The following is a 15,311-nucleotide window of genomic DNA, read 5'->3' as shown; positions in this document are numbered from 1 at the left end:
TCTTATCAGAGATTCGTAATCTTTCGTATGAGTATTACAATACAGTAGTTGCGTAGCTTGTCACAAAACAATTACGGGGTGGCTGCCTGCGCCACCCGTGGCGTGTGTAAAGTCTAATTCCCATGAGGGTGTTGCAATCAGAGGTGGGCCGCCATAGCGAGGGACAAACTGTCTTGCTGGGCGCGTGGATGATGCTGACGATGCGATGGAGCTGCCCGTGTCTTGTCTGCGCTTCGTCGAGTACATAGCAGGTTCCCGCTCTTCAGTGACAGATTGCATTGGATGAGGTTGGCTGGCCGAGTTGCCCGCCTGCGCGACTGAGAAAGCGTCCTGTTTCGTGAGGTAGCCACCGAGTCCGCTAAAAGCATTGGTTACACCCTGCGAGACGCGGCCAACGCTTGCACCCGACAAGATGCCAGTGGCGCGAGAGAGGTACGATGAGGTGGAGTCTACTGATTGGCGGCCACCATCTGAGGATTCGGACATGGAGGCTCGCGTTGTCGCTTCGAAGCTATCGTATGGGCTGTAGCGTGGCGCAGGGATGCCTGACACCCCCTTGACGGAGGCGGATCGTACACTTGAGCGAGTTCCGTAGCCAATGTATCTATGCATGAAAGGGACAGCGTCGATGTGGATGGGCGGCATATCGAGGGCGTCTGATGATGAAGGCAAGGGCGGAAGAGTTGTCTCGTTCATGATACCAAAGAAGTCTTCCACACTAGGAATCTTGGAGTGCTTGACGCTACGCTTGGTTGAATTGACAGCCATACGGCGCAGCGCGTGCTTGCTCGCCTTGTGGAAGGACCACTCCGGAATGAACTCGGGTCGCTCCTCCATCTCCTCAAATGGCTCTGGGACATCTTCATAGTCACTGTCGTCCATGTCACCAGACTGCCCATTTGGCGGAGATGCGGGTCCTTGGCTGTCAAACGAGCTATCGTCGCTGTCCCGGTGGCTGGAAGTATGCTGCAAGCTAGGCATCGTCACGGACATCGTCGATCTTCTGCCATCGCTGCTCCTGGGACTAGACATATCGAGCAAGTGGCCCTCGAGCGCCACAAGGGGCACCTTGTTCACAGAAGGCGGGCCCTGCAGGCGATCATCTTTGACTTCGCTAGAAGCATCCCATGCGGTATCTTCGTCGAAGTGTAAGTCACCATTAACGGCCCCTCCTTCGACGTCGATCGAGGGCCGCACAGGCGTGGCATCGTCTGAGCACAGTGACTCGTTCGCCACACCGTCGCTAGGTGCTTCCTCCTCCTCCACCTCGTCCAGCGTCTGCAGAGTGCCACGGCCGGTTGCGAGACTGAAATCACCCTCCGAGTCATCCTCTTCGGACGCTGCCAGGGCTGCCTGTGCTTTGGCGAAGGATTCCTCGTCGAATGGGGTTTCCGAGACGGTCGTATTACTCAAGCTCTGCGAACCGGCCGAAGCGGAGCTGTGTTCCTGGCTGCCAGTAGAAGAGTCGTAGGCAAAGACATGTCGCTTGTTGCGGCTGCTACGGCCAGGCGAGACGGTTGTGATGGGCATTTGCGATGTGATCGCAGGTTGCTCACACTCCAGAACAGTGTTCTCTGGAAGGCTGCTAGAGTCACCCCGGTGGAAGCTCTCAGGTGCTGGTTGAGGCAGTTCTGCGGGCTCAGGGCCCTGCTCTTGATTGCTCTGGGCGCGAAGCGACTCCAATTCATCGGCAGCCTTTGCGCGCTCCCTGCGCTCATGTTCAAGCGTGCCAGCGAGGTTGAAAATCTGCTGGCGCATGTCTGCAAGTAGCTTGACTGTCTGTTCTGGTGGCGGCATGGCGGAAGACTGGCTGAAGTAACCACTGGCGCCAGGCGCCATGGGTGAAGAGGGACTGTAGCGCGAGACGTGGCCAGGTGTGACACGATCCAGCACAGACGGAGCGACATCTTCCGGTTGCAGCTGATCTTCGGGGGAAACTTGTGCACCCGTAGCTTCGAGCTGTGCAATTAGACGCTTGACCTTGGCTGCCACGCCCCGTCGCGCTCGCGTCTCGGCTTCAGCGCGACTACGCTCACTTGCAAGCTTCTTCTCGAGGTCAGCACAGCGGGTACGCCAGCCATCGACATCTTCTTGGTAGGTATCGCGCTCAGCTTCGGTCTCCTCGAGGGCTTCGCGGACCTTCTGCAGTTCGGCCTGTGCGGTCTCCGCCTCTGTTGTACGAGCCGAAGCGTTCCGTTCAGCCTCTTGGATCTTGGCTGCCAAGCTGAGCTTCTCGTTTTGCATCAACCGCTCGAGATCCGTGTACTCGCGCTCGGCACGCAGCTTCTCCCCCGCCAGCTCCTTCTGTGCGGCCTCGAGTTGCCTGCGCATGCTGTCGAGCAGCGCAGCATCGCGCTGTGCCCTCGTCTTGAGCTCATCCCATGCTGCGGCCGAGATGCCGCCTGCAGCTGCTGCTGCAGAGGCTCCGACAATACCACTAGATGAGATGGTCGAGCTGATGGAATCGCTGGATGAGCTGCGCATAAGGTTGAAGCCGCCACTGGACGCAGAGGACCCGATAAGTGGAGTACTCTGTTTAGCCTCACTGCTCTTGTAGATGATGCTGCTGCGACGCTTGACAGGCCCCGCGTTGCTGCTGCCGCTGCCACTGCTGAAGGGTATGCTTATCCCGCCAATACCACCACTGCTGCCGCTGCTGCTGCTGCTGCTGAGGTCACTGGCGAAACTGTGGCTCGTCTCGACTGTCGATGGCAATGCGGTATTGAGCGAACCAAGCTGGAGCCTGCGCATTCCGATACGCTGCTGTGGTGCACCGGTTGCGCCAGCGCTAGAGCCAGACAGAGAGCCTGCAACAGCTGGCATTGACATGCGCCACGTACGCTTGCGTGCATCCAAGCCGATGGACGAGCTGGGCGGAGAAGTGAGCTGATGATCGCCCGCAAGTGACGCCACTTTACTGGCGCTTGCTCGCTGCGCCTTGGCCATAGACCATCCAAGCCTGAGCTCGCCGACAGAGTCCTCCTCCTCCATGTGCACCGTGCCTGCTTCCGGAGGCTGTAGTGGGTTGGCTTTTGCTTGGGCAACCGCGCTTTCCGCAGTGGCAGCGCCTGTAGCGGCAGTGGCAGACGAGAACACACCAGCGCCAGCCGTGGGGCTGAAGTCGGAAGCAGCGAGGCCGGTGCTGTTGCTGTTGCGCATGCTCGGCGCAAGGAACAGACTGGCGGGCCTGCTCTTAAGCTTCATGGGCTTGGGCGTCAGCGCGCTGGCGCGGCGATTGCGCTTGATCTGCGCCAGCTCCTCTTCGCGCCTCTTTCGCTCTTCATCTCGCGGCTGCTGCTGCTCCTCCATCCCCTTTGCGCCCGACTGCCGAGGCGATGTCGCTGGTCCTGGAGTCGATGATGGATCGTCTGCGTCAGGGGAAGGGGTGCCATCAGGTGAGTCAGCCGTGACATTATGCAGCGCCAGCGCCGAGAGCTGGGACGGCGATCCGGCGTAATCCTCCTCGTCCTCTTCCTCCTCGACGAGCGTGCCGAGCCCTTCAGCGGTGGCGGTGGCAGCGTCGTCCGCGTTGGATGGTGTCGGCGTCGACGGCAGGCCGATGCTGCTCGCACTGCCTGCGAGAGGGGACTTTGGCAGTGGCAGGGCCTGTGGCGATGCGAGTGGCGAGGGCAGACGGTGCGATGCGCGTGGCGACGCAAGTGAGTCGAGCGCGTCGCGCATGCCGAACGACGTCATCGTTAGAACGGCGTTGACGCTTTCCCAGGTACTTGCTGCTACCGCGCCATCCGCGCCGGGGGCGGCGCTGCTGGTAGCCTTCTCGTTCATCTCCAACAGGCTCAAGCTCGCACGCTTGTTCATGCCCTCGGTCCCGTGCAGTTCATCAAAGTCGGGCAGCTGCACGCTGCTCCGGCTCCCTCGCTGATCCACGCATGCAACGTACGCCTGCTCGGCTTGGTCAGCGGTGCTGCCGTCCTTGCCAATGTCATCTCCGTCGCCGCTGCTACCCAGGGCGGCACCGTCGCGATCGAAGAGGAGCGGTGGCCAGAGCCCGCCGGCGGTGTGCGGCAGGCTAAAACACAGGTGCGACGCAGCGGCCGAGTCAGAGCCAGGCATGAACTGCTTGTTGGCGGCTGCAGTGTTCGGGCCGGGCGTCGGCGTGTTGCCCTGGAGTGTGACGAGCGGGACCTGTGTGTTGGACCCGGCATGCGTGATGGTATCTGGGACGATAAGCGGGAACGGCTTCGGCGCTGCTCTGGACTGTGCGAGGGCTTCTTGCGCCGCTGCCGCTTCCGGGCTGGCGACGTGGTTGAGGCTGAGGCTGGCACTGGGTGATTTTCCCTCGAGCTTGTCGAGAGCAGAAAGGCGGCTCTCGATGTCGTCACTGTTGCTGCTGTTGCTGCCATTAACGGCGATGGCGCTCTGCCAGTTCCAGTCGCGCTGCACGGAGATGCGCACGGTGCTTCTCCTCTTTCCTGCACTGCTGGTTCCCGCAGCAGGCGGAATGTCGCCAAAGAGCGCACTGGCAGGCATGATGCCGGACAGCCGGGCCGCCGAGCGGCGGCGCTCGGCGGTTGAGTAGCCCGTCACGCCGGCAGCAGCAGCGGCAGGTCCGTGCAACAGGCCGCCCATGACCTCCATGCTCTCGCGCTTCGTCGCGACGCTTGCACGACGGTTGTGCCGGCTGAGACGCTTGGATGCTGCTCCAATTACGGTGGATGAACCGCTGGTGCTGCCGAACTGCAGCGTCGAAGCGGACGGTGACGTGGACGGCGAAGCCCATGGCGATATCGCCAGGAGACGCTGTTGTTGCTGGCTGCTGCTGTTGCTACTATTCAAGTCCCTGAAGAGCGCACTGGGCGTCTGAGGCTCCTCCAGGAGCGCCGCATGCGCGCGCGAGGGCGATGCGACGGGTGTCAGGCTCTTCGACGACAGCTGCTGTTGATGCTGTGGCGAGTGCGAGGTGCGCGACGAGCCGTTGCTGCTGGACGATGCGCGCTTGCCGAGCGCCGCGAGGTCCGCGTTGAGCGACGAGCTCGGTGTGAGCATCCCTATCCCTGCGTCCGCGCTTGCGCTTGCGGCGGCATGTGCATCTGCCGTGCCCCCTACTTCAGCTTGCACATCGCCCTCGAGATCGAGCTCGTCAGCCCATGCGTCCCGGTTAGCAGGCATGAAGCTCGCGGCGGTGATGTCGGGTCCATGTTCGACGGCGACGATCTGCACGTCGCCGTGACCCTTGAGCCCGAGCGGCGCTGCTGCTGCTACTGCCTCAACGCTGCTGCGGCCTGGCGGTGCCGTCGCCACGATAACGCCAGACGGTCGAGCGCCGGCAAAGGTGCGCGAGCCGGTGCGCGAGTGGCCGCGGAAGTGGCCGCCGCCTGTGGATGCGACGAAAGTCGTTGTACTCGCCGCGGCGGAAAGGACGCTTATGCTCCGCCTCTTGGCGATGCGCGCCTCCCTCACCGGCGGGCCGCTCTCGTCGTCAACTTGGGCACTAATGGACGAGACGCCCGAGGCGCTAGCGATGCTGGCCGTCAAGGCGGCTGGTTGCTGCGGCTGCTGTGGGCGCGGCACAAAGTCGCCCAGCGCACCAGGCTTGAGCGAGATGCTGATGCTTGACGTGCGCGAGTGGCCGCGGCCGTGCCTGCTAGACCCCGCTGCGGGTGGTGGCCCGCCGGCGCTGCGGCTGAGTGCGCACGAGTGCCGCCGGCTGTTGACTGCCGCTACTGCAAACGATGATGGCGATGCTGATGCCGAGGGATGGGGAGAGCAGATTGCGGAGTCATTGGGGCCGTCGTGCTGGGCTCTGAGGGCAACGCGATCGGCATCCTTGATAGCTGCTTCGATGAGGCTCCTGCGCGTCAACTGCTGGGCATCCGCGTCGGAAGTTGCGAGGATACCTGTGCTGGAGCCAGACGAGGGCTTAAGCGCGTGGAGGGAGGAGATCGAGCCGGATGCGGATGATGACGATGTGCGCCGCGCGATCTGGGCTTGCTTGGCTCTAAACGTCTTGAGCTGATTGCAGGGCAGATGCAGAGGGAGAGAAAGGGCCACGCAAGCGTCAGCCAAGTCGACTATGGGGATGTATGCTGCGCGCCGCCCTTGGACTTGCAGACCTCACCTTTTTCTTGGCAGCTTGGAGCCGTTCTTGTCGACCGCGCGCGTCTGCCGACGACCCGGCAGCGGCTGTGGTCATCTTGCTCGCCTTTCCCTCCAAACCGGTTCGGAGTGGCTTTAAATGCGTGCTCAATGAGGGGTGGAGGCTGGGATGCTCAGCACCTCGCCTGTGCGTCTGTCCGGGGAAAGAGAGGGAGGAGATCGATTCCAGATCGGCTAACGGGAGGGGCGGTCGCTGCGCAAGAGGTGGGTGAGAGTGATCAGCATCCATCCATCCATCCATCCAGGCCGCAGCATCGAGCGAGGGGTATCCACGTACAGTAACACTCACCAGCTGGGAAGCTCCTTCGCTGTCTTGGAGAGGAGAGGGGTGATGATATGTAACGGTGGAGACGGGTGGATGGATAGTCGAAAGAGGCGACTCGGCTCGTCCTGCAATCAGGCCAGACTGCCGGTCGGTATCGACTGATTGGCGTCTGCCACTGCCACTGCCTCTACCTCTGGCTCTGCCTCGGGGGTGGTCAGCGTGCAGATCAAGCAAGCTCAGCTTGCGAGAGGGGCTGGATGGATGAGACGACGACGATGCCAGAGCTCGAGGTTTGGGGAGGATGGCTTGGGATGGATGGGAAGAGGGAGGTGATAAAGAGGGAAGGTGATCAGCAGCACACCGCAGTAGTTAAGTCAAGCCTCAGCACGCCAGACGTACCAGCGCAGACCCCCATTCAGACTGTTGTGGTGCCGCTCAGAAACCCAGGCGCACTTGACTGTGCCGATGCCTGCACTCCTCCACTGCTGTGGTGCTGCAGCGGTTCAGATGAGTCAAACAACAGAAACAGGTATGGAACAGGATGAAAGGGAGACTGAGAGAGAGCTCTACCTCTTTCTTGCACACGCTGGTCCGCCATTCCCTTCTGCCCACGAAAGAAAAGCAAGCAAGCAACTGGCAAGCAGCCGGACCCCCAATGATAATGAGATCCCCAGCTGGATAGAAGCTCTTGGCCAAACCGCGCGCCATTCTGTTGCCAAAAGTCGCTTGCGACGAAAGTCCATGAGCTCTCTGAACAGTCTCGCGCCGGACTATGCATGACGACTGCTCCTCCTCCCCCCCGGGGTCTCGCGTACAAAGACCGCCACGCAGGGGTAGCCAGGCCAGGACCAGCATATATTAGACTCTTCGAAAAACTCTTCAGAGCGTCGGGAGAGACTCGATACCCTAAGAGACGGACCACGCGTCCTAATACGAGCCTACCAGGCTCCGTAGACAGCCTGCCACTCGCATGGGCGTAAGGGCAGGTCCTTTGGGCTCCCTCTGGGATCGAGGGACTTGGTGATGCTTCGTGCTTCATCTTTGTACAAACCAGAAGCACACTTGACTCGCACCGCTGGGCTCTGCTACATAAATCACATCGGCCCGCTCTCTCCTGTGCAATTCTTGACCGCGAGAACCTCATTGAAGATGGCCAAGAGGCGCCGTGGGAAAAGACTATCGCTTGGCCCCCGCTGCTCGGCGAGCAGGATCAGAATCTGGGGGTGCCGCCCATATATATATATATATATATACCAGCACATAACCCACAGCCAAATCGAGAAGAGAAAGACGATCACGGCTGCATTATATTACGGTCAGCGTGTCGCCAACCGCAAACTGTAACGGGTGACCGACGTATGCAGCGAGTAGACCAGGTGCTGCTGGTTCTCGACATCACCATGTACGACTATGTAAGCAGTGGTACATGCACACTGCTGTGCTGGCGGGGCTTGCTGAAATGATGGCACCTGTTGAGAGAAACGTAGCGGAACCGAGTTTGAGTGTGGGTGGTCTGGTCTGGTGGCAAGGCGCAAAGACGAGTGCTGCCGTGCCCTGTAACAACTCAGTCGTCAGTCATAGTGTAACTCCGAGGAGCCGGGTCAGGATCACGCCCTAGAGAGGATTGAATCAATTTGAATGGATGGATGGATTGATGGCGTGTGCTCAAACATCTCGAGAGCATTCGTTTCCTCCGCTCCAACACCTCGCTCCCTAGGATCGTGCAGTGATCAACAGCAGCGTCAAGGTCGATCACAGCAGAAAAGGCAGTGTTTGTCTCCCGCCCCTTTTGCACTGTCCGCCCTCATCCCTAGCTGCCCTATCGACCAACCCTGGTGCGGGCTGCGGCGAAATCGAGAACCAAAGCGGACAGGCTCGACGCGTATCTTCGACGACGTTGCCGTTCGAGTTGCCTGTCGCCCAAGAGCTGGCTCGCAACTTTCTTCTTTCTTCTTCTCCCTCTCCTTCTTCTCTTCCTCCGCCTACTTCTTCTTGCGTTGCAAGTATATCCGCCCGGCCCACGCCGCCGCAGCAACAGCGCTGCGCATTTGGGGGGTGCTATCGACAGCGGCGCTTTGTGGCCACCACGTCAGGAGGTACGAGTGTCCGGCGGTCGCCACACAAGTCTTTGCGCTGACATCGAGCAGCAGGGAGCAGGTGCCAAGCAACGCTTTTGCTAGCAACAGCGACAGCAACGGAGTGGCAGGAAAGAAAAAGATACTCGCGTACGCAGAGAAGGATCGCTTCCTAGCAAGCTACTCGCCACGATGGATGTGAGTACAAGAAACAGTGTGCAAGCAAAAATGGGCGAGCCTTTTGCGCTCTTGCTATGATTGACGTGAATGCTACGGCCCCTTGCATCTCGTGCGCATTCTCCCTCTTCCAATCGCTGCCGCAGACGATTCTCGACTTCAGCAAGGACCTGGACATCGACGCCCTCGACAATGTCGTTGGCATGATGTACCAGGGTGCAGGCCCTGACGTGAGTGCCTGCCTGCCTGACTAGCCTGTGTCCATTCAGTTTCACTTACGCACGCCTCTCACCGCAACCAGCAAAAACAAGCACAGACGCTGCTGGCGCAGTTCCAAGAGCATCCGGACGCGTGGCAACGCGTGCCGGTCATCTTGCAGCAGTCCAGTCGGAACGAGACCAAGTACATTGCATTGCAGATTCTGGACAAGCTGATCAATCTACGATGGAAGACGCTCCCAGCAGATCAACAGCAAGGTGCGGCCCTTTCGGCCAGGCTGAAGCAGGGTCGACATGCCAAAGCTGACGCTTCAACCTCTTGCCTTGCGTGCAGGTATCCGGAACTTTATCGTCGAGACGATCATTGCGCAGTCGAGTGACGAGGCGAATCTACGCAAGCAAAAGACCTACATCAACAAGCTAGACATGACGCTCATCCAGATCCTCAAGCAAGAGTGGCCGCACAACTGGCCAAACTTCATCTCGGAGATCGTCGCGTCGTCCAAGACTTCGCTGCCGATCTGTGAGAACAACATGGCCATCCTGCGCCTGCTGTCTGAGGAGATCTTTGACTACTCGGCCGAGCAGATGACGCAAGCAAAGACGAAAGCGTTGAAGAATCAGATGTGCTCCGAGTTCAGCGAGGTCTTCAAGCTCTGCTCCGAAGTGCTGGAGAAGGCGCAGAAGCCGAGCCTCATTAAGGCGACGCTCGAGACGACGTTGCGCTTCTTGAACTGGATCCCGCTCGGGTTCATCTTCGAGACGACAATCATCGACCACCTGATCGGGCGCTTCCTCGAAGTGCCTGACTTCCGCAATGTCACGCTCAAGTGCCTCTCGGAGATCGCGGCGCTCAACGTACCCGAGTACAATACAAAGTTCGTCGTCCTGTTCAAGCTGGTCATGTCGGCGGTGAACAGGATGATCCCGCCGAACACGAACATCGCCGCAGCGTACGAGGATAGCGCAGACGCGGATCAGGAGCTGGTACTGAATCTGGCGCTGTTCATATGCAACTTCCTCACTACGCATCTGAAGCTGATTGAGGTGGACGAGCACAAGGAGGTGCTGCTGAACGCGCACAGCTACCTTATCAAGATCTCGCAGGTGCCCGAGCGCGAGGTGTTCAAAATCTGCTTGGAGTACTGGCAGAAGCTCGTCAGCGAGCTCTATGACGAGCTGCAGTCGCTGCCGATCACCGAGATGAACCCGCTGCTCGGTCTGAACCTTGGCAACGGCTTTGGCGCGCACGGCCCGCACGCGTCTGCTGCCATGGCCGGCGTGAACCTGCGCAAGAACCTCTATGCCGAGATCCTGTCCAACCTGCGACTCGTTATGATCGAGCGCATGGTCAAGCCAGAGGAGGTGCTGATCGTCGAGAACGACGAAGGCGAGATCGTGCGCGAGTTCATGAAGGAGAGTGACACGATCGTGCTGTACAAGAGCATGCGCGAGGTGCTCGTCTACCTCACCCACCTCGACACGGTCGACACGGAGAACATCATGACCGAGAAGCTTTCACGGCAGGTCGACGGGTCCGAGTGGGGCTGGTCCCAATTGAACACTCTCTGCTGGGCCATCGGCTCGATTTCCGGCGCGATGAGCGAGGAGACCGAGAAGCGATTCCTCGTCACCGTCATCAAGGACCTACTCGGCCTGTGCGAGATGAAAAGGGGCAAGGACAACAAGGCTGTCGTCGCGTCCAACATCATGTACATCGTCGGGCAGTATCCTCGCTTCCTCAAGGCTCATTGGAAGTTCCTCAAGACGGTCGTCAATAAAAACTTCGAATTCATGCACGAGACACATGAAGGTGGGCATCCGAATTTTCTGAGTTGTGGGTTCCCGGGCCAAGGACTGCGTTGACACTTTTGACCTTGTTCTGTATGGGTCGCACGTAGGTGTACAAGACATGGCGTGCGACACATTCCTGAAGATCGCGCAAAAATGCCGGCGCCATTTCGTGATGCAGCAGTCCGGCGAGCAGGAGCCGTTCGTGGACGAGATTCTGCGGACGCTGCATCGCATCACTGTTGATTTGTCGCCGCAGCAGGTGCACACCTTCTACGAGGCAGTAGGATACATGATTGCAGCGCAGCCCAATAAGCCATCGCAGGAGCGCCTCATCGCCAAACTGATGGAGCTCCCGAATTCGGCGTGGGATAACATCTTGCAGCAGGCGCACAACAACGTCGATGTCTTCTCGAGCCCAGAGAACATCAAGATCTTGGCCAACGTGCTTAAGACGAATGTTGCTGCCTGCACGTCCATCGGGACATTCTTCCTTCCGCAGATGGGCAGGATCTACCTGGACATGCTCGCGTTGTACAAGAGTGTCAGCGGGATCATCAGCCAGAAGGTAAATTCGGACGGGCAGATCGCCACCAAGACGCCCATGGTGCGCGGCTTGCGCACGATTAAGAAGGAGATCCTGCGACTCGTCGAGACGTATGTCCGGCGCGCCGAGGACCTCGAATACATCAACCAGAACTTCATCCCATCGCTCTTAGACGCCATACTCGGCGACTACCGCAACAACGTGCCGGCAGCACGTGATGCGGAAGTGCTCAACGTCATGGCGACTATCACGACGCGCATGGGCTCGCTGCTCAATGAGCAGATTCAGCCCACGCTCGACGCTGTCTTCGAGCCCACGCTGAGCATGATCAACCAAGACTTTTCCGAGTTCCCTGAGCATCGCGTCGGCTTCTTCAAGCTGCTGCGCGCGATTAACGCAAACTGCTTCCAGGCGCTACTCACGCTGCCGCCGGAAAAATTCAGGCTGACGATGGACAGCATCATCTGGGCGATCAAGCATACCATGAGGGACATCGCCGATACGGGCTTGAACATCTGCTTGGAGCTCATCAACAACATTACCGGGTCCGAGCCTCAGGTCGCAAACGGTTTCTTCCAGGCGTATCTCTTGGCCATCATGCAAGACATCTTCTTCGTGCTCACGGATGCTGACCATAAGAGTGGTGAGTCTCTCTCTCTTCGGTGGGTTCTCGGTTGCAAGTTTCCCTTTGGTCGCTAACCGAACTTGTTTGCGAAAGGCTTCAAAACGCAATGCTTGCTGTTGGCAAGAGTCTTTGAGCTGATCGAGACGGATCGCGTGCAAGCGCCGCTATGGCCTGAGTCTGCTAACTCTCCAGACATGAATAACCGCCTTTTCATCCGACAATACACTAGCGAGCTCCTCCGTAACGCGTTCCCGAACATTCAGCCGTGAGTATGCCTCTGCGCGTCTTCCTCCTTTGCTTCGTCGGGTAGTACGCTCGCTGACATGGACAACACGCCTTGCACAGTGCGTACATTGAACAATTCGTCACCGGGCTATGCCAGCATTCGAGCGACCTTGCCACGTACAAGGGACACGTACGAGACTTCCTCATCACCTCTCGCGAGCAGTCGGGTCGCGCGTCGGACAATGCGGATCTGTTCCAAGAGGATAAGGAGGCAAAGGCTGCGGCGGAGCGCGAACAGGCTGCTAAGATTCCCGGAATGCTCAAGCCGTGAGTGTCCAACCCCATCTTGGCGTGCTTGCCCGATCCTCGGTCCACAGCATGACAAGAGACTGACGGAGGCTAAACAATGTTTCGCGGTCCCCTTGCAGATCGCAAATGAAAGACGAAGACGAGGAGCTGTGACTACTCCATGAGCTGCTGTATTAAATTCCACGTCCACACCTTTGACGCGCAAAAATGACCTTTGTCGCAATGCAAACCAGAGTGGGTGAAGAAAACTTGCCATATACACATAGCATGCATGGCGCATGAGAACAGACCTGTGCAGCGTCCCTTCAGATCGTGGAGCATCATGGCAATTGCAAAAATATGAACATATGCGATTTGCATGGGATTTTACAACAGTCAGTCGCTCGTCCGGGGGCGAACAGCATGCTACACGAAAGACGGGGAACCGAGGAACGAGGCGGCGAGCGATGGAGTGGTGCGAAATCACGACAGGAAGCCGGTCGCTCTCAGGTCGTTGACCAGGCGCGCTTCTTCGGGACTTGAGTGCTGCCTTGGGTGCATTGCCTGGCGTGAGTCGTGTTCATTGTCCTCCTGGTCGTCGTCATCATCGGCTGCGCGACGCGGTTCGCGACCGGCGCGCCCTTCTTCGACGTCCGTCAGCCGCCGGCCAGCGCCGGGGAAGATGATCCAGTCTTCTGCATCGTGCGCTCTGGTGCTACCTGCGCCGCTGCTGCTGCTGCCGGGGATTCCGCCAGCGAAGAAGGCGCGCACGCGCGTCGCTAAGGTGTACGGAGACTGTGGGGTGTCTGCATCAGCAGCGGCCGTCGCCGTGTCATGAGTAGCATCAGCATCAGCATCAGCAGCAGCAGCAGCGGCAGCCTGTTCACGCCGCGCGGCGCCGACGAGCTGGTAGCCCCAGCGGTAGACGCGCCAATAGGACAGCAGACTGTTGACGAGGATGAAGAAGCCTAGTGCGATGAGGATGTACGCGAGCACTTCGTTGGAGACTATCGCGTCTTTCTGCTGCCTCAGCTGCTGCTGTTCATCCTTGCTAGCTGGGTCATCTGCCAAGTCGTCTGCATGATGGTTGCCGCCGCCGCCGTCTTGCGCTTGCACGGCTTGCAGATGCGCAGCGCCCGAGCGGAGGTAATAGCCGTACTGGACGAGCGTGATGCCGAGGCCGGCACGACTGCCGCACTTGGCTGCGTGGGTGGTGTGCAAGAGGTACGTGAGCAGGAAGCCGACGAATTGAAAGGAGCTGCTGACGAGGAGGTTCCACGCGAAGCCGAAAAGGTTGCCGATAGGCAGGCCTTCAAGGATCAAGTCCTCGATCGCGCCGATCACCGGTGAACCAGGCGTCCAGCCGAGCCCGCCCGGTGCGAGAGGGTGCAATGAGCCTGGTCCACCGATGATTGTTGTCTCCCAGTACGGCGGCGCTTGGTCTGCGGCTGCTGCTTCGTAGTTGGGTGGGTGGACTTCATCCTCCTGGAGATGGAAAAGCAGGAGCAAGCGTCAGTCAACTTCAGCATGGACTTGTTCCGATTCCAAGAATGACAGTAGAACGTACTAAATCATCGTCCTCGCCTCTATCCGCCCCCTGTCCATTCTCATCCCTCCTCTGCCGTCGGCGGTCGGGTTTGGCGCTGAGGTTGGCAAAGACGCCATCGGAGCCAAGTCCGCTGCCGACGACGATACGCCGCATATGTGCGCTGCTGCCTGATCCTTCTTGCGCTACTTCCTCGCGGTCGTTCTGCGAGAGCGTCGAGTACAGTGCGCCGGGTACGCGCATGCCGACGAGTCGGCCAAAACGCCCGAGTAGGACGCGGAGGCGGCTCACGTTAGTCTCTGGCATGCCGGATCCTGCGCTTGAGCTTGCACCTGCCAGGCCAACAGCATTGTTGCTGTTCGGTGCATTACTGTTCCCACCGTAGCTTCCGAGGTGCACAGTCGAGCCGGAGGCCGGAGCTGCGGCGTCGCTGCCTGCGCCAGCTGCATAGTACGCACGAGACGCTGACGCCACTCCCTGGTTTGACGCACGACTCAGTGAACGTGTCTGCATCAAACTGCTGGAGCCCGACGCTGAAGGAGGCATTGCATGTGCTGAGAAGTACGACTGGCGCTCAAAGTCGTACGAGGGAAGTGCGTCGCCAGCAGGGGTGCCGCCAGATGTGGAGGGTGCCGGCGCCGTCGCTGGTGCTTGTACTGCGGTCGAGAAGCTCTGTGACGAATGAGCTGGTAGCACGTTATCAGCATGCTCCAGCATGGCGTCTCCAGAATCAAAGAAGACCTCGTGCTCGCCGCTCTCGCTGCTGTCGTTCGGCGGCGCGATGGTGCTCCTCTGCGGCGGCGGACGACGGGTGTGGCTCTCGCCGCCTATCCGGCGAGCAGAGGGTAGTGAAAACGGATGGTAGTCTGATGCTTGCTCTGTGACCCCAGTTCCACCAGCGCCGATGGCTCCGATGCCGCTACTCGAGCTTGGGGAGGAAGGCTGCTCCCCAAAGGAGAGGGCGAGGATGTCGTCGAGTGCTGCGCGGGAGTGGCGGCTGTTGGCCAGGTTGCGTCTTGCGCCAGCCATGGTGCCGACTCAAGGGTTAAACAGAGCAGATGGGCGTTCTTGCTGACTGATGGTACTGAAGCTGGTGCTGCAGCTGTGCTATGCTCTCCTCGGCAGCGTACAATCTGGCTATTCATGTATGGACGAGGAGATGTTGTAAGCTCGACCAAGGAGCGATAGCAGAAGGGAGAGCGAGCCGAGCCAAGACTCGAGAGGAGGCGCAGAGGGCGAGTATTGTCCGCCAGGACTCAACAGGCACGGCAGCAGTCGTGCCCAACATGCAGCAGGCTCATGCAGCTTCTACGCTATGTCAGTGTGTGGCGGCTTTGCGCAGCTGCGGCAGCGGGAAGAGTGGATCCTCCGTACATACCTTGTGCCTGCATACGATTGATTACATTGTACGCGAGCATCCCCCCTTTTGCGGCCAAC

The 15,311-nt window shown here is 59.4% G+C and overlaps 3 protein-coding genes across 3 annotated transcripts; 1 reads left to right on the top strand and 2 right to left on the bottom strand.

Annotated features, from left to right (window-relative positions):
• Positions 1–60: 60 nt before the first annotated feature.
• Positions 61–6,154, bottom strand: K437DRAFT_266401 (uncharacterized protein; the record flags this gene model as incomplete). Its single annotated transcript, XM_013390124.1, has 2 exons — positions 61–5,973; positions 6,080–6,154. The coding sequence occupies 2 exons, from the start codon at positions 6,152–6,154 to the stop codon at positions 61–63; spliced, it is 5,988 nt and encodes a 1,995-aa protein (XP_013245578.1).
• A 2,686-nt stretch (positions 6,155–8,840) lies between these two features.
• Positions 8,841–12,502, top strand: K437DRAFT_277459 (uncharacterized protein; the record flags this gene model as incomplete). The annotated part of the gene is made up of 7 exons (XM_013390123.1): positions 8,841–8,864; positions 8,936–9,110; positions 9,187–10,665; positions 10,754–11,833; positions 11,909–12,080; positions 12,161–12,367; positions 12,469–12,502. The coding sequence occupies 7 exons, from the start codon at positions 8,841–8,843 to the stop codon at positions 12,500–12,502; spliced, it is 3,171 nt and encodes a 1,056-aa protein (XP_013245577.1).
• A 162-nt stretch (positions 12,503–12,664) lies between these two features.
• On the bottom strand, positions 12,665–15,007 carry K437DRAFT_253937 (uncharacterized protein). The gene is made up of 2 exons (XM_013390122.1): positions 13,896–15,007; positions 12,665–13,813 (listed from the first exon to the last, which is right to left on the bottom strand). The coding sequence occupies exons 1-2, from the start codon at positions 14,901–14,903 to the stop codon at positions 12,812–12,814; spliced, it is 2,010 nt and encodes a 669-aa protein (XP_013245576.1). The 5' UTR covers positions 14,904–15,007; the 3' UTR covers positions 12,665–12,811.
• Between the last annotated feature and the right edge of the window lie 304 nt (positions 15,008–15,311).

This window comes from Tilletiaria anomala, assembly GCF_000711695.1.
Source record: "Tilletiaria anomala UBC 951 chromosome Unknown K437scaffold_7, whole genome shotgun sequence".
Taxonomy (NCBI): domain Eukaryota; kingdom Fungi; phylum Basidiomycota; class Exobasidiomycetes; order Georgefischeriales; family Tilletiariaceae; genus Tilletiaria; species Tilletiaria anomala.
The sequence above is the reverse complement of the archived record's forward strand: the minus strand, read 5'-3'. Positions and strand labels throughout refer to the sequence as shown.